A 21,695-nucleotide genomic window follows, 5' to 3' on the forward strand; every position below is an offset into this window, starting at 1 on the left:
AAGAGCGAATTTCGCCCACCCCTCCTGTTTTTCGCCAATATCTCATAAGATTAATGCGAAATTAATTATGGCTACCTGTCAAGAATTGAATTGGACATCTCATCGTGCAAGCAATAAGAAAATCGGTTCACAACTGTTCTAGTAATAGCGGTGTAAAGTGAACATCCTGTCGCCGCAGCGACGCGGCGACTCGGCAGCCGGCGCCGACCGCTACGCGCCGCCTGAATTGTAGACTGTGCCGGGACGGAACGGAACGATTCCGTCTTTACATCGCGCTCCCTACCGCTGATTACGTTCGATTCGCGTCAAATGTTGTGAGAAGACTAAAAAATGTACAGGCAATCTTATGGTGAAAGAATTTTGGAAATCGGTTGGTAAACAATTGAAATATGAACGTGTAAACACAAAATTGTGATTGCTGCGTTTCCCGCATCGGCCGAGCCCGCCTCAGCCGGCGACATGTTACTCTTAGCAGGCCTCTAACTGCCATACCTATTTATTATTGGATTAACTAGAAATTCCCCATACATACTAAAAAATGTATCTTCTTTCGTATAGTGAAGGTCAAAAGACGTGAAGATATCGTTGCGTGATAATGTTTGCGTTGAATTTACTTCATGATGCATTTCCACACGGCTCAAAATTCACCGCAAAATACCGTTTGCCTGAGACACTTTTACTATGGAACGTGAATGCTTGACTACGATGACTATGCATTTCCATTCTCGCAGAGTTTGGGATATCACTAATCAGCAATCATTCATTTCATAAAGCGTACTCAAGCAAGCATGTCTTGACTCTGTCTTTCAAGGTCACGCGCGGTTGCGTGATGTTGATGCATGAAAACGGCGTTTGCCGCGAAAGTTATGAATGGCCCACTCCAATTATTTCACAGATGGTTAGGAACATTGTGACGGACATAATATGTAAAAATTACCCAAATCGAAGGTGACGTGTTTTTTGCTATTTAGATTTTTCTGTTTTAATTGAAGGTCAAATGCATTTCAAGGTCACTTCAATTTAATTTTATAATTAAAAATCAAAGCCTTATCAATCGCCTATAAGACCCTGTTAATATCATTTTGATACCAGAAAAGGAACCAGAGTTATAGCCATTTAAAAAATGGATGTGTGGCATTTTTCGCTATATTCGATGACCTATATCTCAGCGATACGTTATCAAATTTCGAAAATATTATACGTAACTCAGTTTTGAACCATGCCCAGTCTGCTTACAAATTTTCAGAAAAATCGAAGGGGATGACGGATTTCGGTGTTTGATTTGACGTGGAATGCCCCGTGTTTTACCGGCACAACGGTCAATTTACCGCCTTGGTGTGGTCGAGCTTCTGGAAAATGCACAAGGAGGGGATATTATTTTGACCATGTGATGAAATGCTTTTTATCCGAGTTTCCAGGCAAAAGTCGGCATTAAATTAAAAGTTTGCATTAAACGGTTTTAAATATGACTGTTAATTTAGAAACTCCCGACATTATGTTTGTTTTCAATTTTATTTTGATTAATTGTAGCTGCTCCTGCGCATCTTTTGAGTGATGAAAACTGACGCAGGCTGGATGCTGTCGGAAACACTCATCGTACCTCCCTGTTTTGTATGCTGCAATTGCGATAACACCTTAGAGCCCTGGTATTCTACATAGCACCTTGCATCCCCCTCGCTCATACTGATCCCGCACGCCTGCTCTGACTGCTCCACCAGGATAAAGACGAACAGCTCGGGTCCCACCGACGACTACCTGGTGTTACCGGTCGAGGTCGAGGTGTCCGCCCAGCCGGGCCTCTTCTGTCCACTGCAGCGGCTCGACTTTGGACTGGTGGCGGCCGGCAGTCCGCCCCGGCAACTGTGGCTGCCGCTACTCAACGCCGCCAACAAACCCATCCACCTGCAGGTGCGTGGAGGGAGGTGGACTGTTGTGGACGGGAGGTGGACGAGAGGGTGGACTGCTGTGGACGAGAGGATGGACTGCGGTGAACGAGAGGGTGGATTGGACGGTGGGTTTATTTGGAGTCGGAAGAGGGACTGAGGGGACAGGCCGGTGCATTGGAGGTTGCTGGAACAATAAACAGCTATATCTCTGTAGTTTACATGGTGACACCTCACATATCCAAGGTCCTTTACCCTTCGGTTCCTCATCCCCATTAACCATTTGATGTAGCGCACTTGTCTTTTGAGTGATGAAAACTGATTCAGGCAGAATGCTCCCGAACACAATCATCGTATACCTTCCTGTGGCAGAAGTCACGGGACTGATACGATAGCCTCGACCGGCCGGCTGCCCCGGGGGCGGGGGTGTAGAGTGGTATCGCCGGCCCGTCCTGGTCCCGATGACGTCACGGCCCTCCCCAGGGGGCCGGGGGGTGGGGAGGGGGTTCTTATCGTACGACCGTACCCGGCCGGCCGCGGTGGCCGCGGGCCCGCAGGGACAGCGCTCCTGACACGCTGGCCCTGGGGCGGTGGGTGCCGCGGGACGGCAGGGATGGGAGTTAGCCCCGGCATTGGGCATTGTAGAGGTTATGGTATTGCGGGAGTCCGCCCCGGCGCAGAGGAATAGGGGGTAGGGGGTCAGGAGTCCCATTGGGCCATGGGCTGGGCTGGGCTGGGCCCTCAAATATGAGGGATCGATGGGCTATGGAGGGGCTGGGCCAAGAACTGTAAAGTGGACTCAGGGGTTCGCAACTGAGACAAAAATTATAACTACATAGCTTATTACTGTGCAAGACTAAAAAAAAAACGAGTTAATGTGCATGCAATGTGCATTGCATTGTGCATGCTGCTCGCAAAAAAAAAACATTGTTTCTTTGCTGCCCTTGGATACCTGTGCGGTGTCAATAATTGCTAATGCATGCATTTTTGAGGGACTGGGCCGGGCTGGGCTTTGACGCTTTAACCATGAATGGGCTCGGGCTGGGCCGGGCTGTGAACCCATGGGCTTTGGCTGGGCTGGACTGGGATTTTGCGGCCCGTGGTGAGCACTGGTCAGGACTAGGATATGGTAGGAGTTAACCCCGGCGCAGGGGACTAGGGATGGTCAGGACTGGGATATTTTGGGAGTCAGCCCCGGTGCAGGGGACTAGGGAGTTCAGTGCTGGGATATTCTAGGATTCGACCTCAGCTTTGGGGTCAGGGGAGGTTTGCGCTGAGAGGTACGAGGAGAGCTGTTCCTCGCACTGGGGAGGACAGAGCGGGACTCGACGGTGGCAGCCTACCCCTGACCTTGAGGACCGGGGAGTTCAGACCGGTGGTGGGAGTCAGAGATACCGACCAGCTGCTGGATGGCGCAGACAGACTCACGACGGAACGGTGGACGCCTCGTCGTAACTAGCCTGGGAGAATGGTGTCAGCACCCAGCTGACTGTTGATTACCGCGCTATCGATACTCACGGCTAAAATTAGGTCGTAAGAAGAGCGAGGAGATCCGTACATAGTCATGGGGTCTTATGGCAAAAAACGACGTATCTTGAGTGATAGGAAATCGCTACGGCTTTAGTCATCAGCTATAATATGACCGAAGTGGCTGTATGACATGATTGTGGCTGACAAAGTAATGCATCTCAAGACAAGGCTGACGCGTGAAATGCGGCTCTGAATATCATGCAACCCCTCGACTATCGTCACTCTATGCTAGGATTTAGATTGTCATGAGAGGCGAACTAATTGACAAAGTGAGCTACTCAAATCAGTCAGCCACTTGAGGCAGCGAACAGATAGAGACTACCCAAGTGATAAATGTTGAGTCAATCCTTAGCTTAGAATTCCAAAGCGTTTGATGAGATTGTGGTGGTTGGGATAGATTGGCGGTTTGAATGCGAATAATTGTGCTCCCTTGTGACGGTGACGATCAGTTACATCTGAACACAACTTGTCCCAGAAGCCGCCAACGTCGGTCGCTTGTACAGTGTACAACTGTACAGTTAATGTACAGTGTACAACTGTACAGTTAAAACCCGCGACCGCCTGGGGGGGGGGGGGGTCGGATCCGACCCGCCCCCTCCGTTTTTCTTGAATAACTCATGAACCACTTTCGCTATCTACTTGAAACTTGGCATACCTTCTCCCCCATCAATTTGACGTCTCCTGTGCAATTTTTAAGAAAAAATTTCCAAAAATTTTTGAGATATATCGATTTTAGTGAGGTAACTACATGGCCTTTTTAGTCAAAAAGTGGTAAATGTTTAAAAAATCGCCAAAAATCAGGGTTTAAAGCAAATTGCAAATTAGGGACATGAAAAGACGCAGCTCAACGAGTTCTTCAAAATGGCTATCTCGGATTTTCCATAAAATGCGTTTTTCACCCCTAAAAATTCAAAAAACTATATTTTTTGGAAAACAGCTAATAAAATCCAAAAATTTTTGAATTTCCAAAAAACCGGAATATATGTTGTAGAGCTCTATTAGAACATTAGATGCCCCAAATTTCAACTTTCTATCTTGATTTTTGACCCCCAAATTGTAAAAAATAGCTCCAACATGCATAGGGCATGGTGACGTCATAAGCATTTTCGTGAATTAGAGGCACTTCTGAACATCGCATGTGAAAACAAATGGCACCACTAGATTCCTGGGACAAAGCTCGTCTAGAAAAGTGCATTTTTATGTCAAAAATAAAAAGTTGAAAAATTGACTTTTTCTTAGCCCTCGTTTAGTTATGTATGGTATAAACGATTTTTTATGCTTTCAATGCACACTTATCACCAGCACAGTGACTTGGGGTTACATATAACCATTACCATCGGATTCGGCGTGAAAAATAAGCCATAAAACATGCGTCGCACGCCCATGTAGCAGAAAGTGAAAACCGTGACCTTTCGTGACCTGACCTGACCTTGACCCGTACTTAGTATGACCCCTATACGCGCATGGTACCTTCACTAGGCCTTTGAGGTCATTTTTGGTGAGTTTCGAGCAGCAGCTATCGATTCCGCTGTCCGTAAGCCTAATCATGCAAAACCCCTGAATTTGACCTTTGACCTGACCTTGACCCGAAAGTTGACCTCAATCTTAAAATCTTAAGAGTGCTTTGGGAAGGTCTCGTAGAGACCTTTCGAACGCCGCCTCGCGGGGCTCGATACGACCATTGGTTCTCGAGATAACAGGGGGGGGGGGTCGGATCCGACCCCCCCCCCCCCCCCCAGGCTGTCGTGGGTACGGAAATAGCCCAGGCGGTGCCGGGTTAACAGTACCGCACCCCATGGCCTGCTGGTGTCAAATTTCTGTCCTGCTGGCCGAGTGAAATATACAACATGAAATCGTACGATATTATACCAGAATCGTGGACCGGGTCCTCGGGTCCACATTTTGCCACCTCTAGTCTGGTTGAGAGGAGAGGTCTTTGGTTCGGGGACTAAGAGGCTGAAGGACCGGGAATAGGGATGGCCCATTGTTTGGCATGGGCCAAAGTCGTGGAAGGAGGCCGCGGGTCGTGGAACTACCGACGGAGGTCGACTAAGTTACACAGATCGATCGGCTCAGTATGAGTCACCAGCGGCAGGTGCCGGTCCCTCCCCCTCCCTACCGTCCTAGCTTACTTTACTGAGTCTGATGGTCTTCGGCTGCCCACGGGTTACCTGCCATGTGGTACAATGGGGTGTAACTACGGTGAATCAGAGTATCGTCAGCCTGCACTGACTGACACCGGATGTGCCCAGGGAACAGCCATTTGTGGCACCAGGCCACGTGGCTGTAGTGGAGGATACACAGGCCGATGGTTCTGGCCGTCGTGAAATGCGATACATTAGTGGGGGTTTTATGGTCGCGATTTTACACTACAACCGATTGCATGGCTGTAACATTGTGATTTCTGGTACCCAGTCATCGACATTGGTAGTTGGATTTCCATAAGGTTATTGCAGTAGTAAGCGTTTGTTATTCCCAATAGTATTTTCAAGTCCACCAATATTGAAGCATCCTACCCTAGGTGCTAACTTCGAGAACTGAGAGTATCACTTGTCATTTTCTCGCACACTTTAACATTCGTCGATGTTAATTAATCGCTCATTCGCTTACTCAGAATGACCCTTTCATCCACTCAGCAACCAATCAAGGAGGCCCCTCGTGCCGGGTACATCACTTTCTGACACACTCCCGTCTCCCTCTTTGTTACAGCATGTGGTGGCCAGTCCGGCCAACGATGCTGTACAGATCGAGTTCGAGCCGCTCAAGATTCCGCCGACCACCGGGCGAGCGACAAACGTGGCCCGGGTCACCTTCTATCGTGAGTTGATAACCCGTGACTCAAAACAGGTGGCTAGGTTGGGTTTGTTGATACCGTTGGGCAAAGTTAGGGCCATCTCCAACACTACCCGAGGTCAATTTGTGCTTCTCGTAAATTAATCGGCTGGTTGGAGACTGTTTGGGAGGGCGGAAGACTCATGAGGGAGGCGAAAGGCAGCATAGGGAACTGCCAACTTCTGTCATGGACGGCAGGTCTACATTTCGTGTGATACAGGACATTGAGTATCTCAGCGCCAAAATGATGCCATTAGGGTTGGCTTTATAAATGAAAGGGAGCGAATAGACCTAGGAACTGAATGGGAAGTAGGTAAGTGCATACGAGTCAAGTTTGGGGAAGCTGCTGTTACTAATGGGTGGCCGTGTCGACTGCTGAACTAGACTGACCGGGAAAACTTTATATTGTGAATCGACCAAACGCTGCCTATGACGGTCCCGAGGCAAACCGGCTGGGACCTTTGGAGTTTAAGTGCTGCCACTTTGCTCACCTCACCAGTAAGTCAGTACTAGGGCCTAGGCATTGTAGTATCGCAATTGTGAATTTGTTTAAGACAGACCATTTTAATCGGATACTTGTGTTTTCAGCTGACCGGGTACGATCAGAGAAGCAGCTCAGCGGCAAAATATTCATCAAGTCCAAAAGCAACCAACACAAATTGCAGGTTAGTTGGATAAGAATGTTCTGCCTCGTAGATGCCTCCTTGTAGGACCAGTGTGAAACAAAAAGGAAGTTGATGGTCCCTGTCTAAATGCCAGAACATTCGGTGATGCTGTATTTTATGGGGTTAGGTCATTTTGCAACAGGCATGTTTGGAGACCCTCTTAATCTTTTTAACGCCCATAAACATTTTCTAACATGAGAGACCAGGGTGCATAATGGGTAGTTCAGTGTAACGGCATTGACCAATGACCACCCTGCCTCTGAAGTTATGTCGCCCTCGCTGACCGTTTCTTTCTCTACCCCTCAGATACCGTACTCGGCCGAGATAGTCCCGGGCAGCCTGGAGTGGGACGAGACCCAGCTGCAGTTTCACGTGACAGCGGAGGGGGCCGATCGGCCGCGTAACGTCACCGTCACCAACCGGTTTGCCGTGCCGCTGGCCGTCTACAACGTGTCGCTCACGGACGACGCCGGACAACACTTCAAGGTGGGTGGCTGGACGTTTTGAGGGCCTAGGAAAGGACGTGCTCCATATCTCACTGGAAGTGACGACTCAGGAGCAGTCAGGCGATGGAGCTAGAGGTGGCTGTGGTTTACGATCTACTGATAGCTTGAGAAGTGTATAAAGACTGGCGGAAATGCGTGTTGAGGTAGCCTTGCAATGCTGGCTTTTCTGTCACTGCTGCTGCGGATGTGACGAACGTCTGTGGTTCCCGGGACTGACCATTTGCCCAAGCAGTGTCGCCCCAGTCTGTTGACCGGCTGCCCGTGCGCTCGCCAGGTGTCGTGGCGGGGTCCGAGGATCCTGACCCCTAACGAGTCGGCGTCTCTGTTGAGCCTGACGCTGCGGGCGCCGGAGCCGCTGCTGCAGCTGACGGCCCACCTGGTGCTGTACACGAACGTCACCGAGCTGCGGCTGCCCGTCACCTGCTACACGGGAAAACTCCGATCGGTGAGACATACAGAGAGACACCTGCTACACGGGCAAACTCAGATCTGTGAGAAATACAGACACAACACAATCACCCTGAGCTGCGACTGCCCGTCATCTGCTACACGGGCAAACTCAGATCGGTGAGAACTACGAGTATATACCTACATTATACCAGTAAAACGCCTTTTGGGCGAAGAACGAGCGAGCGAGATAGTGAGCCCCGCACGTGCGGAAAGGCGAGAGGGTACTTCCAACGGGCTTATGCAAAGCACCCTTCTAACCGATCGCTATCGGTGTGCCAAATTTGAAAGCGATCGGCCCAGCCGTTCCTGAGATCTGGAAGCGGCATTCTGCACGTGCGCACGTGCAAACGGGGTCCAAAATGACTTTTGCACGGCACCCTACTAACCGGTCTCCAACCGTGTACCAAATTTGAGCTCAATCGGCCCAGCCGTTCTCGAGATCTGGAAACGCCCCCTGCACGTGCGCACGTGCAGTAGCACCCTAACCGCAACACATGGGAATGCATCGCCTGGTGGGTGCCTACCTGTATGCCAAGTTTCAGCGAAATCGCCCCAGTAATTACCGAGTTATTGAACTGGGAACAAATTTGGCACCTATTCTTTTTGCATTTTGCACGTGCAGTGGGGGTCACTCACAAAGATGAAGAGTATCAGACTTCTCGTAGAAGGGATGCAGCTACCCTACAAAAATTACCGCAAGACAATCGCCCAAGCGGCTGCTGAGATATGAGCCTTTCAAAATCGCTACTTTTGCAAAACAGCTTTAACACCCTTGACTTTTCACGTGGCACGTGCCACGACGGTCACTGAGATGTATCAAAAGTAGTCAATTACGGGGTAGAAGAGATGGGGCTACCCAGCAAAAAAGACCGCGGGTCAATCGGTCCAGCGGTTGCTGAGATATAAGCCTCTCAAAAGCGTTACAGGCCGGGCCGGGCCGGGCCGGGCCGCTCATACTGAGATTTTTCCGTTATATTGAAAAGACTTCGCTTCGCTCGCTGCGCTCGCTCGCTCGTAATAACAGCTACACGGGCAAACTCAGACCGGTGAGAACTACAGACACCTGATACACGGGAAAATTCAGATCGGTGAGACGCGACACGGACAAGCTGAGATCGCTGAGAGACAGTCGCATGCTATACGGCAAAAATGTGACAGTAACCTAATGTGGGCAAAATCAAACCGGTCGGAGGTATGTCCACAAGGGAAAACTGAGATCGGTGAGGACTTCAGAGCCCACAGGCATCTGCTACACAGGCCACCGTGTAGGTGGTGGCCTGTGTAACAGATGCCTATGTAACAGCTGAACATGTGCAGTCTCATTTAATTTGCTTGTTTTGCGGCAATTGACAGCGGTGTTGTGCAAGTGTGAGGCTCCCTGCCGTTCGTTCCCTCCTCCTCTGTGACACCCGGTGCTCCCTGCCCGCAGTACATTGTAACTCCAGAGGGCGGCAGTAGCGCCGGCAGCGGTCAGCTGCTCGACTTTGGCACGCTGGGTGTGGGCGAGTCGCGCGACATGTACTTCTACCTGCTCAACGAGAACCCGATCCCGGTGGAGCTGCGCGGCTGGGGCAGCAACTTCAGCCGCAGCGTGGTCGAGCTGGCCGGCACCGACCGCGGCGCCGAGGCGGAGATCGTGCGCAGACACGGCGGGCCCTACCGCGACAAACACGTGAGTACAGTCCTCTCCAATCATGACTCTATCCCCTCTATCCAGAGGGTTCTACCGCGAAAAGACAGGTGAGTATTGAGACTGGCCTCCCATTATTGACCCCACCCGGGGATAATCACGTGAGCACAGTTTTCCCCAAGCAACGACCCACTCCCCCTTTCGGTGGGTTCACCCGCGATTAACATGTGATAGTGATCCCTCTCGCGGCGTTGGTTAGTTCTTTGAACGTGATATTGGTGATGGTGTACCAATCTTTTCTGTTTTATGTATGTAATACCTACCAATAATTTATTGCCACTCCTCATAGGCTAACATATGATCCGACCACCTCTAATAGGTCCCAATGCAAGCTCATTCCGGGCGTATTGCTGTTCGCTCTAACCAGACTATGCCACCCCTCTGCTCTGTCCCCAGCTGGTGCTCAAGCCGCACCACTACGCCATAATGCGTGTGGGCATCGTGTCGCCGGAGCGCGAGGGTCTGTTCGTGGCGTCGGCGTTCGTCCACACTGAGTTCGAGCAGCCGACGGTGCCTTTCCGACTGCGAGTGGCGCTGGGCAGCCTGTCTACCGTGCCAGCAGTGGTCACCTTCGAGAAGGCGTTCCCCGTGAGTGGTCACTTTTCAGTTTTCACATCAGTCGTGACATGCCATCCTGATCGGGTTGAACGTTTGGGCTGAATAATAAGATAGATGAGTGTGAGTGTAACCGCTCTGTGATGCCAGGCTAACCAGTCGGCGATGTTACGTACTTCTGCAGCGAGCGTCTTGCCATGTGTGTTCTCCATACTCTTAAGCGCACCCCTTTCTCTCTCCTAGTCAGTATTTGTTACTAATTTATGTGTGTTTCCGGCGGCCTCTATTACAATCCCGTTCACCTCTACCCACCGCAGGGTAAGACGTCAGCGGTGCCTCTGTCTGTCTACTCGGCGTTCGGCCACGCCATGACCGTCTCGAGCGTCCGTGCCGAGCCGGCCGACCGGCGCCTCGTCTACCGACCCCTCTCGGCTCGAGCGCCCGTCGTGCTCGAGCCCGAGAAAAGGACGGCGCTCGGCGAGCTAGTCTTTGAGCCGGCCAGGGCGTGCGAGGACGACTGCTACACGGGGTTCCAGCTCGACTCCAAACGTGAGTGGGGAGCGGTGGGTGCAGGAGAGCCGGGAGGGAGGAATGTGAAGAGGAAGGGAAAAGTTCAGGGTGGAGCTGTTTAGGACACTTTGTAGTTAGCTATTTTACTGTAAATAATGTGAAGTAGTTAGCTACGCGTATACTTTGTGTGCAATGTTTTAATTTGCTCAAATGCGAAGTGATTGGTGCCAGCGAAGCCTTTCGGGGACTTACGCCGTTCATCTGACCGCCCCCCCCCCCCGTGCCTTCAGGCGGCACGCGCTGGCTCCAGGGCCTCTCCCTCCCAGCCAACATCGGAGACGTGGACTCGGAGCTGTTCCACTCCCAGTACGACAAGTACCGGGCGATGGCGGGCGGCTCCGGCTCCGGCTCCGGCTCCGGCTCCGGCGGCGAGTGGCACAACATCAGCGTCACTCTGGACACCAGTGAGGTGCGCGGGTACCAGTTTTGGGCCCGCGCGCAGCTCGGCTGGCCACAGCTGATCGGCCGCCGCCGGCTCCGGTTCGGCGTCACACAGGTGAGATGGGCGCCGGAACGGCAATTAATGACTAGTGGGAACCTGTGGGCCATGACTGTAGGTGGTCTGTACGGGCATCGGGAATGGAGGGGGGAATGGGGTACGAGTAGTAACTTCTGCGAAAGGTTTCTGTCAATAATAGAGTGGCATGATAGCTGCCCTGATCTGCTTACTCATATGTTTGTATGCCAAACATAATGCGTTTATTGCGTCTTTCGAGTTGATGTCAACTGAATCTGAAACGTGTCCCTCGATTCCGCGGACATCAGCCGCACCGTGTCGTATCCTGTTCCGACCCTGTGTTTTCCCTCAGGTGGGGAACGTCACGGTACGGGACCTGACGATAGAGAATCCGTCCGAGCTGCCTCTGGCGGTTCACGTCTCTCTACTCAGCGACTACCCGGCGACACAGGCGACTATGGACATCATACAGCAACTGTGAGTATCCGCCTGCTGTCTGTGAGAGTCCCACTGGGTGTTGTCCGTGCTTTCGATCGTTCGTTTACCGGCTGCCGGCTAGGAAGACAGTTCGTCCATTGGGAGAGGGAGAGAGAAGTGAGCATAGGCAGAGTTTTCGTGCGCTCTTGGAGTTTTTGCACGGTTCGTCCGATATTGTATCGCGCTGACATTACCAATGTATTTAGTTTTGTTTTAGATTAATTTCTCACTCTCTGACCCCTTTCTCTCACCCTTCCAGTCTGGGTGAGGCGCCGAGCGGCGCGGTGCGGCCGTCGCGCGGTCCGGCCGCCGCCAGTTTCACGCTGCTCGAGGCCGGCCGACCCGAGTGGTCGTCCTCGCTGCAGACCCACGCGTCACTGCCGCACGACAATACGGTCACGGCTCTGGTGTCTCCTGGGGGACGGGTGCGAGTACCCCTCGTCTTCGGGCCAAGAGAGGACGTCGCCGCGTCGGATGTAGTCATCATCAGGTGAGCGCCGGTGACAGCTCTTCCGGCGACAGGGATGCTTGTTGGCTGGTCCTAGCTGGGTGATCTTAGTTGGCTCGGTGGATGGTGAAAGCCAAACGAACCACGAAACAATTGGCATTTGTTGGTGAGTTTGCTTATTGAAGTAATGACATCGGACTCGTAATTGTCCTATCTCAGTTTATCTCTTTGTTTTTGCGTTGTGCTGGATTGTTAATGGACAGAAACATACTGAAACCCTTACCCGCAACGGCTTTGTTTCTTTCGCTTGTCGGGCAACAATTCTGACAGACCACCCGCCGTTAATCAGCCGACTGCTAGCGTGTTCTTACACCACTGTTTGTGTTCCCGTCAGGAACAACCTGACTGCGCTGGACATGCTGGTGGTACAGGGCCGCGGTGCCTACGGCCAGCTCCAGTTCGGCAGCCAGCGGCCCGGCTCTTCCAGTCCGCTGCTGTTCGAGCTCGTCGAAAAACACCTCAAGGATTGTGAGTTGGATATCGATGGAGAAGGGCCGCGCTAGATAGTCGAGGATGGAGCTTGCGCTGGCTGGTCTCACTTGGATCCTTCGGACGGACGCTATTGAGCGGGATCCCGAATCCCCACTTTGGTCAACACATTTTATAAAGCCTCTTCTATTGCGGCATTTGCGCGTCAGCCATTTATGTATTTATGTTTGTGGTGCAATATATCCGGAGGGCTTCCATCCCCCAGGACCATCACATACTGACGGCACTAGGGACTCGTCAGGCACTCGCAATGTGCCAGCCACCATGTATATAAGATCTCTATGCCAGCCACCCCCCCCCCCGACCTGGCACGTGTTTATGACAATGATGTGTCCACGTTCCACGTGCGGCTGGTCGACCGTGTCGTCTGTCGTCACGGCAAACGACATTCAGATGACATTGACCAAACAAAACAAACAAGCGAAATGAATTGAACAATCGATTTCCTATAGCCATCTGGCCATCCACTTTTGTTCTTTTCGTTTGCAAACATAGCACTTGGCACTCCTCTGTCTGACTTTGCCCCATGCTGATGGCGTTAAAAGGAATTTCAACTCCAATTCCCTTAACCCGCGCGGGGCTGGGGGGGGGGGGTAAATTTTACCCCCCCTCGCGAATTTTTGCGATATCTCAAAAACGGCGGCGCGCAGCGCCGCCAAACTTTCAATACCTTTTCTTACATCAATTTGACACGTTCCCTGAAAATTTGAGCGAAATCCGTCGGAAAATTTTTGAGAAATTGACGTTTTAGTGACGTCATGTTCGCCATTTTCGCCTCAAAAACGGCAAAAGTTCAAACGCCGCTAACATCTTCATTTTTAAAGGAATCAAGACGTAACAAAAAAGGTTATACGTAATTTTACTTTGTCTATCAAATGGCTATCTCGGTTTTTTGAAAATTTTGGATTTTGGCCTAAATTTTTTCAAAAAACTGATTTTTTTGGGAAAATCATTATAAAATCCAAAATTTTGAGTCTATCGAAAAAACCGGAATATATGTCAGAGAAGTGGTCTATGTGCACCTACATACCAAATTTTAGAAGAATCGGTTCAAAAATGTGGGAGTTATTCAAAATTTTATGACGTCACGACACACAAATTTTTTGAAAAATGACTTTTTTGGAAGTTCTAGACCTCGTACGGCAACAAAAATAGCACCATTCGATTCGCCGTGAAAAACTGCATCAGATAGACACCTTTTTAGGCCTTAACAACCAACTTCAAAATTTGACCTCACTTGACCTGACCTTGACCTGACCTCGACCTGAACTTCATCCAGAGGTGGTCCATATCACTTACTGAGTGTGCCTATTGAATTCTATGAGTAAAATGACCCATAAAACATGTGTCGCACATGCCCTTTTCTATATTTTGTTTTTTGGTGACCTGACCTGACCTGACCTTGACCTTGACCTTGACCTCTGAATGATATTGTATGCAACGAATATTGTCTTGGTAGCCTAAGAACACGTTTTGGGCGATCAGTCTCAGTCCATGACTCCATTCTTCGGCAACTACGGTGCAAGGCCGATACTGTAGAAACTTGCAATTTGTACCCTTGACCTGACCTTGACCTTGACCTCAAACTTTAAATTAAGTACATGTTTTTAGTAGTTCGTGATGAGAGCTTTCGATTGGCGTTTGAATTTTCCAAATCGGACCATTAGTTCGGGAGATAACAGGGGGGGGGGTAAAATTTACCCCCCCCCCCCCAGCCCCGCGCGTTCGGCTGGAGACCCCAGCCCCGCGCGGGTTAAACCAACAACATTATGTACTGCATTACGCCAGTGACTCATACTTTCGTCTATTTGTCAGTAAGTAGGTTGGCATTCACTGGAGCCATTACGCCGCAAACATTGCTGCTTGCCTGTCGAATAGAGGTAGTTTGAGTATTGTGATGGGCTTGGTGGCCGTAACGTCAGACCGGCTGGTGGTCGGGGCCGTGACGGGCAGTTGGGGCAGACTCCAGTGGCGGGTCCCGCAGTGGTCTGTTGGCTGCTGCTGTCTGTTCGAGGCGTTAGAGGGTGCGGCTCTGACGAGGCCGGTAGGACGGGAAAGAGACTCTAGTGTGTTCTGGTCCAGTGGAGCTCAGTGGGTCCTGTTGGTGATACCGTGGGACATTTTACTCCGACTGCTAGACAAGGCTTTGTGTGTGTCGTGTAGGTAATTGACCGTTGACTGGCTCATGTTTCTTGCTTCTCTGACCCATGAGTGATGTTTACTTATTCGTATACGTTAATGAGTCCTTGACGTTTTTTTCCCCTTCGTCTTCAGGTTCTCGAAAGCCAAGCAAGCACATGCTGCCCAACTTCACTGTGAAGCGTGCCTTCACGACGCGTAACGTCGGAGAGGTGGCCATCTCCATCTCCAACTTCACCGTGAACGGGCTGCCGTGCGAGGGGTTCGGGTTCCGCGTACTCAACTGCGCGCCGTTTCAACTGCAGCCCAACTCGAGCCGCAAGGTGGAGGTGGCCTTCACACCCGACTTCACGACCACTGTGGTGAGGAGGAAGCTGGAGCTGCACACGAGTCTACAGCCGGCCGGCCAGCCGCTGGTGTACTCTCTTCACGCCACCGTGCCGCCGCAGATGTTGGAGCTGTGCTCGCGGGCCGTACCCCGACCCGACTGGGAGCCACTACTGTACTACGTGGCCGTCACCTTCATGATCTTCATGCTGTTCAGCATCCTAACGGCGGCGTTTTTCGAGTCGGACCGTATCCTGAAGGACACGTTTGACCTGCACGCGCCGCCGGCGGGTGCGGTAGCTCGGGCGTACCAGCAGCAGCCCCGTGTGTTTGACCTACGGAGGGTAGCAGATGGCACGGCACAAGAGGAACCATCACCCGCAGCCACAGCTGCTGGGAGGAAGTCTCCACGGGCCACAGCCGAGTCGGCGTCACCACCGGCAACGGCGGCCAAACCGGTCACTCCGCCGGCGCCGCGCGGCCGGCGCGAGCAGCCCGAGCCACCCAAACGAGCCAAACCGGAGCGGCCCACCGCTGCCGAGAAGGACGAATCAGAGACTGTGCGGCGCCGGCGCAAGGCGAAGAAGGAAGCCAAGAGCAACCGCAGCTGGGCTAGCACCTTCCTGGAGACGCTGGGTATGAACTCTGGCTCCGAGCCGTCCGCTGTGATAGAGGACGTGAGTGCGGCGGCGCACAACTCGGCGCCGGCGCCGAGGAAGTCGACCGACAGCGGACAGCAGACGGACAGACGAGACGTCGACGACGACGAGAGCTGCACGTCCTCATCGACGACGGACCACTCGCATACGGAGGACGTCAGCGAAAAGGTGAGTGGTAACGCCTGGGTGGTCGATGGTAACGCCTCGCTGACCGATGGTAGCGCCTCGCTGACCTATGGTAGCGCCTCGCTGACCGATGGTAGCGCCTCGCTGACCGAATATGGTAGCGCCTCGCTGGTCGGTCGGTATTGATGTTGGTTTAGTTATTCACAAAAGTCATTTATCCATTTTTCGTCGTTATTTCTGTAAGAACCGTTAAGTGAAATTTCTCAGCTCGACGATAGTGCAATTCAGATCAGCGCAAGTCTCATTTCCCCTTTTCACAATAGTAAGCTCAACGGTTTTCTCAATCGCTAAAACATACTCTGCTTTTTTTCAGGAGAAAAATTCGAAAGCAGACCGGGATAAAAGCAATAATAAACTGCACAAGTCGGGTTCAGGCAATATCAAGTCATCTGAAAAGTCAGAGAGCACTGCTGAGACCAAGTCAGACACCAGCGCCAAGTCAAAACAGTCAGTCAACAAAAAAGTCAAGGCCAAGACCACCACTAGTCTGCCCAACCTGGGCTCCCTGGAGTTGCCCTACAAACCCAAAACGGTCGACGACCGCAAGGACAAGAGGAAACAACGCGCCAAGGGTGAGTTTTGAGTAATTTGAAGCTCTGTCAAAGCCGTAACTGGGGAAGAAAAATTTCCGTTGTGAGGTAGCAGTGTTTTCGCGTGATTCTCCATGGTTGATATTTTTTTCGGAAACGCGATAGGTTTGTTTATTTGAAATAATTCATGCTGCACAAAATGCATTACGTGTTTGTCTTAAGCCTAAAGCAGACTCATTCCGCAGTCAGGAAATCGCATGCGAGAGCCTACTCAATTACATTAGCTCACGCTCGCATCTATCGCACGCCCCTCCCGCATGCGGTTGATGCGGGAAGAATTGTAATGTATTTGAATAGGCTTTCGCATGCGATTTCCTGAATGCAGAAAGTCTTTAAGCCTTCATTCATTCAAATATAAGTAGCTTAGTAGATCTGTAGTAAAATCCGCTAAGGCTGGTTCATCATCCACGGTGTCTGTATGAGTTTATACCCCGTGACCAATCTCTTCCTCCCCTCCTTTCCAGCGACGATAGCTCCGTCGGTGGGTGGCACGGTGTCACCGAGCTCTTCTGTCTCCTCCGAGAGCGCCCCGCCCGTCTGGGATGCACCATCCGGTGCGGCGCCAGACGACGCATTCGGCCTGCTCTCGCAGCAGACAGAGAGCTTCGCGCGCAGCGGTGCCGGTCTGCCGGCGCGGTCGTCGTTCGCCAGCATCGTCTCAGGTGGGGCACGATGGAGGAGACAGAAAGAGGGGGCAGGATGCATGCCGGGCAGTGTGTTCATATCTAATGCTTATCTGGGGTTGGGAGAGTTTGATATTGGATGAGGGAAAATAGGAGAGCTAAACATTTTTTAGCACAGGTAATGACGCCGTTATTGTTTTGTCATTCTGTGAGAAAAAAGTGAGTGGAAGCGATCAATAGTCGTAAACAAGTTTGCAGAATGTTTGTCAAATCAAGTCAAGTCGTCAGGCCTGTCCACACTCTACGGCCTGTCAATAGATACATTGTAGTCTGCTGCAACCGTTTGTTAAGTCGGTCTTGCTTTCGAGGGCTGGACCATGCTATGTTCTTTCCTGGCTTGCGCTGCTTATCTTTGTGCCTCTTCTGACCTACCCCTCTCCACCCCCACAGGTCAGAGCGGTGACCGTCCGCGGGCTCGCGCGCCGCCGGTCGGAAAGATCGCCCCGGAGGTGCAGCGTCCGGCGGCCGGCCTGGGTCCGATCGGGCCGCGCCACCGCCAGGCGTCGCCTCCGCTGGGCGGTCTCTCGACCGTGTGGGCCACCGATGGGGACCTCTGCTCGCCGGCCGTAGCGACCAGCCCGCTGCTGCCGACCACGCCAGTCAAGGTGAGGGAACGGGACGAGAGAGATTGCCGAGATCCGCGGGCTAGGTAGGATTTGGCCGGGTAGGCTGGGCAGGTGGGGTTTGGTGGGATGGCTGTCAGGTGTGGCACTGGCATGTGAGCAATGTTTTCGGTGAAACCAGAGGCTTGTGACAGTTAACACCGGAAGGCTGTTTCTTTGCTTGGGATGTTTACATTGCGTTCGGTTAGTCATTTAACACCCTGTCTTTACAGTGTGTCTCATGTCTGTCCATCATCCGCCCTTGCCGCTGCGATGTCTGTAACCTCCCATCGCCTTCCCCAGCCGATGCCGCCGGCCGAGGAGCCATCCAGCTTCGGCCTCCACTCGCTGGCACAGTCAGCCTCCACCATGCTAAAGCTGTCGTCAGTGTGGTCGACGCCGCCACAGGCCGCGCACGTGCCCCCGCCCCAGCCGGCGCACCCGACCTTCATGCAGGGACTCCAGGCAGACCGGCGAATGCAGACACAACAGTACGACCAGCCGCAGCGCCAGGCGACTGGTGAGTCAGGCGGCGGGCGGGTCGTTTTTGCTGATGTAGGGTTTGTATCTGAAACTAATTATTCGATTATTACATCACTGATGACAACGGTGTGTTCGCCACTGCAAGTTCTAATGCCTAACTTCCTGACACAGACACGGTACTTTATGGGCTGTGTGTTTCTTTGCCGGACGGTAATATGCATCAATGTATGTTTTTGTAATGTGTAGTGCCACCCGCCGTCGCTTGTTGCGAATGTGTTTCTCTGTCAGCGTCCTGACGCCCCACCCCGTCCTTTGTCAGGCGCCATGGACGAGTGGCCCGGGTTCGGCAGCAGTTGTCCTTTCGGCGGCACCGGCTCACTCTGGGAGCCCACGCCGGCGCCGCCCGCCGCCTCGCTGTGGGGCGGCGCCGACCTGGGCGTCACTGGGTCCGCCTGGCCGGCCGACCCGGCGCGGCCCTTCTGTCCGCCCGTCAGCAGTCCGTGGGCGCCGGGTGCCGCCGCCGCAGACTCCGGCTGGCCGCAGGGGTTCCCCTCGGATGACGGGGACCACGCCAAGTAGAGCCGCCCGCCGTCGCTAAGGGCAGGGGCCGGCCCGGACGCTGCCCCAACCAGCTACTCAGCTGAGAGATTGGGCGGCCGGCGCCGGCCTGTGGTGCTGGTGCCACTCCTGTAGGACTGACACCAGCACCAGGGGCGGCGCTGGCCGCCAACAGACGTGATTCGCTCCGCTTACTCCTGGCCAGCTTTGCGTGTTTCGTTTTAGTCAAGAGGACGCCAGTCTTGCTGTTAAGTTGCGGGAGCAGTCGTAACATGCCGTAACGCTCGAGAGCTCTGTAAGAGGCGTGCCGTTTTACTCTCGCGACTCCGGCAAGTTTGTACCTTGTGACTGTTGCGTCGTGCGCTTCTGATTGTTCTGTATCGTCTTCTTTGCTCTATCCCTATCGCAGTTCTTATGAATTGACTCGCTTCAAGATATAGTCTAGGACATGTGGCCGAACCACGAAAACTGCGCTTTTGCAGCCGCAGCGAGGCTGCCGTACCAATACGTGACCGTTAACCGAAGGAGACTTGTCAGATCACAGCAGGGGGTGTCCCTCCCCCGGCCCGTGACCCGGGGCACAGGTGCAGTGGTGCTAAACTCCACCCGTCGACCTCTGAAAACGCTATGAGATAGCGCCAGAAATTTAACCCAGAGACTGCAGATGTGTGGTCCACAGGGATTGTTCAGTTGGAGCGTCTCGTATGCGGCGGAGCGTTTTCTCGGCCTGCGATGGATTCCAAGCACGCCTGACCCTGTGTCCGTGGCCGGCTGGGGTGGGCGGTATCCCCACCCTGAGACCGAGTACCGGCCGACCGGGTACCCCAGCCGCTCCCCCAGGGAGCAGGCCAACCCACACCGCCGCCCGCGCCGCCCCGACTACCCTGGCGGCGCGGCGAGCGAGCGAGAGAGAGCGGACGCGTTTCGAGTGCCGCGTTGTTCGTGCTAGTTTGTTGGCTGCGACCGGCTGTCAGCCACAGAGCGAGACGCGCCGACACGTGTTATACGCCGGGCGTGGCCAGATGAATAATACAGCCCAATCAGTCATGGTCCTGGCGTGTCGGCTGAGTTGTGAGGAGAATCGAGAGGAACGGGAAGGGACAAGAACACGTACTAAAAGTTCAACACAATGGGTGGCTCTCAAATGTAGACGTGACAAGACGGAAAAGGACGCTGCTGAATACGCCGCCAGGTACCGTTGAAGACCATAATTATTCATACATGCCGCCATAGAAGTTACGTGTCCACAGGCTGAATTGTTTTAGAGTAATCATGCAACGATATAAAAGCATTCTAACTCAACATGGCACCGAAACACAGTGCGCCATTACGGACAGCCCGCCAGTACTTAGCTGCTTAAACGGTGTTACGAGCCAGATGAGGCGTCATTGATCTCGTTGCGATTCTTTCAGATGAAAATGTCCGAGTACTGTGATCTATGCTTGGTCGATAGAATCCGAAACAGCTCCGTTTTATCACAGGCTGACTCTAATATCCCGCAGTGACCGTTCTCATTTCCTTTTGGTGGACATCATGGACCTCAACGTCGATGGCATGAGGGAACACTTCAGTATCATTTGGAGCTCTGGCAAATGGACGAAAATCGGCAAGAATAAGTAAATGGTATACCAACAACTTGGGAAATCACTGACCAGCTTTGAGCCCTTCAGTAAAACTCGACTAGAAATAATTAACGTTGATAAGGGAGTTAAAGGGGAACCATATGCAACATTTCTCAGAACGCGTTTTATCTTATCTCACTAGCCACGGAAATATCGCAGCAGCGGCCATACAGGAAGGTCCATAGAACTGATTAGCCCGAGCTAATTGGAAGGGCAGGGGTAGGGAGTAATCATGCGACCGGTAATTGACCGAATCAGACGCAGTGCGTGCGTTGTCGCATGGTCCCTGATTCAAAGAAATGGTTTATACAAAAGGACAAACATTTCGTGGTCAACGACTGCACTGTAGCCCACGCCGTCGTTAACTGTACAAGATCGGAAGAACAATGGCTCTTTGGAAGTCTGCCCAAGTACTTAACTAAAAAAAAGAAACCTGGTTTTGGTGCGTGGATACGTTTAGTATGCGGTTGGTGCATTTCCCGCAGGCCGCAACCATCGATTTGGCAAGTGGCTATCGAACATCGACACAACGAATGCCAATTACATTCGAAAGAAACATCGGAGCCGATTTATTCGGTTGAACGTTTAGCCATGACGCACATTTAGTAACATGCGCGTTATTGTGAATGTCGTTACAAGCGGATCGATGATCGTCGCCTTATTCCAGCTACCAACTTTCGGAAAGCGATACAACTACGGAAGTTTTACCTTTTGTTCTATTTTGGCCAAGTTAGGCACAAAAGCAAACTTCCAAAGGCATTTGTCAGCGGCACCAGCGTTCTGTCTAACGAACTCCGTGCAAAATGGCCTGCCGGCCGGGGAAGTGGGTCGGGTTAAATGGTTCCAAAAACTGGCCATCGTTCATCACTCGGAGGCAGCGGCGGGTCGTTGAAAGGGCAAATTAACGAGCCCGTGTCGCGGTGGTGCCTCCCGGTGACTGGTACCCTTTAGAGACGGCGACCACAGGGTGAGAGCTCTGAGCTGTGGGTCATGTCAAATGTGAGCTGTGCGAGCTGTGGGTTACGAAGGAACTGTGGACGGATTTCGCGTATTGAATGTAACACACATAATGTGACCTGGGTTACGGAGAGACTGCCTGATTTGAGCTATGGGCACAGGGGAGCCGTGTGATCTGTGATTTGTGAGCTGTGAGCTCTGGGTGCACCGCACTGAGAGAAATATTTACTCCCTTTGGGAGAGCTATCGAGAGTTACCAAAAATGACTCCCTAAAAC

The 21,695-nt window shown here is 52.3% G+C and overlaps 1 protein-coding gene across 1 annotated transcript in view; it reads left to right on the forward strand.

Moving 5' to 3' along the window:
* Window positions 1–19,888, forward strand: part of LOC122365645 (transmembrane protein 131-like) — a 61,928-nt gene extending 42,040 nt beyond the window's left edge. Inside the window, exons 8-25 of the mRNA XM_043337053.1 lie at window positions 1,719–1,908; window positions 6,123–6,231; window positions 6,834–6,910; window positions 7,217–7,396; window positions 7,691–7,861; window positions 9,296–9,538; window positions 9,953–10,144; window positions 10,429–10,660; window positions 10,912–11,177; window positions 11,491–11,615; window positions 11,875–12,105; window positions 12,458–12,591; window positions 14,887–15,905; window positions 16,237–16,495; window positions 16,978–17,175; window positions 17,587–17,801; window positions 18,102–18,318; window positions 18,601–19,888. Of these exons, the coding sequence (XP_043192988.1) occupies window positions 1,719–1,908; window positions 6,123–6,231; window positions 6,834–6,910; window positions 7,217–7,396; window positions 7,691–7,861; window positions 9,296–9,538; window positions 9,953–10,144; window positions 10,429–10,660; window positions 10,912–11,177; window positions 11,491–11,615; window positions 11,875–12,105; window positions 12,458–12,591; window positions 14,887–15,905; window positions 16,237–16,495; window positions 16,978–17,175; window positions 17,587–17,801; window positions 18,102–18,318; window positions 18,601–18,860 (4,318 nt within the window). The 3' untranslated portion in view covers window positions 18,861–19,888. The remainder of the gene's footprint in view (window positions 1–1,718; window positions 1,909–6,122; window positions 6,232–6,833; window positions 6,911–7,216; window positions 7,397–7,690; window positions 7,862–9,295; window positions 9,539–9,952; window positions 10,145–10,428; window positions 10,661–10,911; window positions 11,178–11,490; window positions 11,616–11,874; window positions 12,106–12,457; window positions 12,592–14,886; window positions 15,906–16,236; window positions 16,496–16,977; window positions 17,176–17,586; window positions 17,802–18,101; window positions 18,319–18,600) is intronic.
* The last annotated feature ends 1,807 nt before the right edge of the window (window positions 19,889–21,695 follow it).

This window comes from Amphibalanus amphitrite, unplaced genomic scaffold (genome assembly GCF_019059575.1).
Source record: "Amphibalanus amphitrite isolate SeventyFive unplaced genomic scaffold, NRLGWU_Aamphi_draft 000753F_arrow, whole genome shotgun sequence".
NCBI classification, from domain to species: domain Eukaryota; kingdom Metazoa; phylum Arthropoda; class Thecostraca; order Balanomorpha; family Balanidae; genus Amphibalanus; species Amphibalanus amphitrite.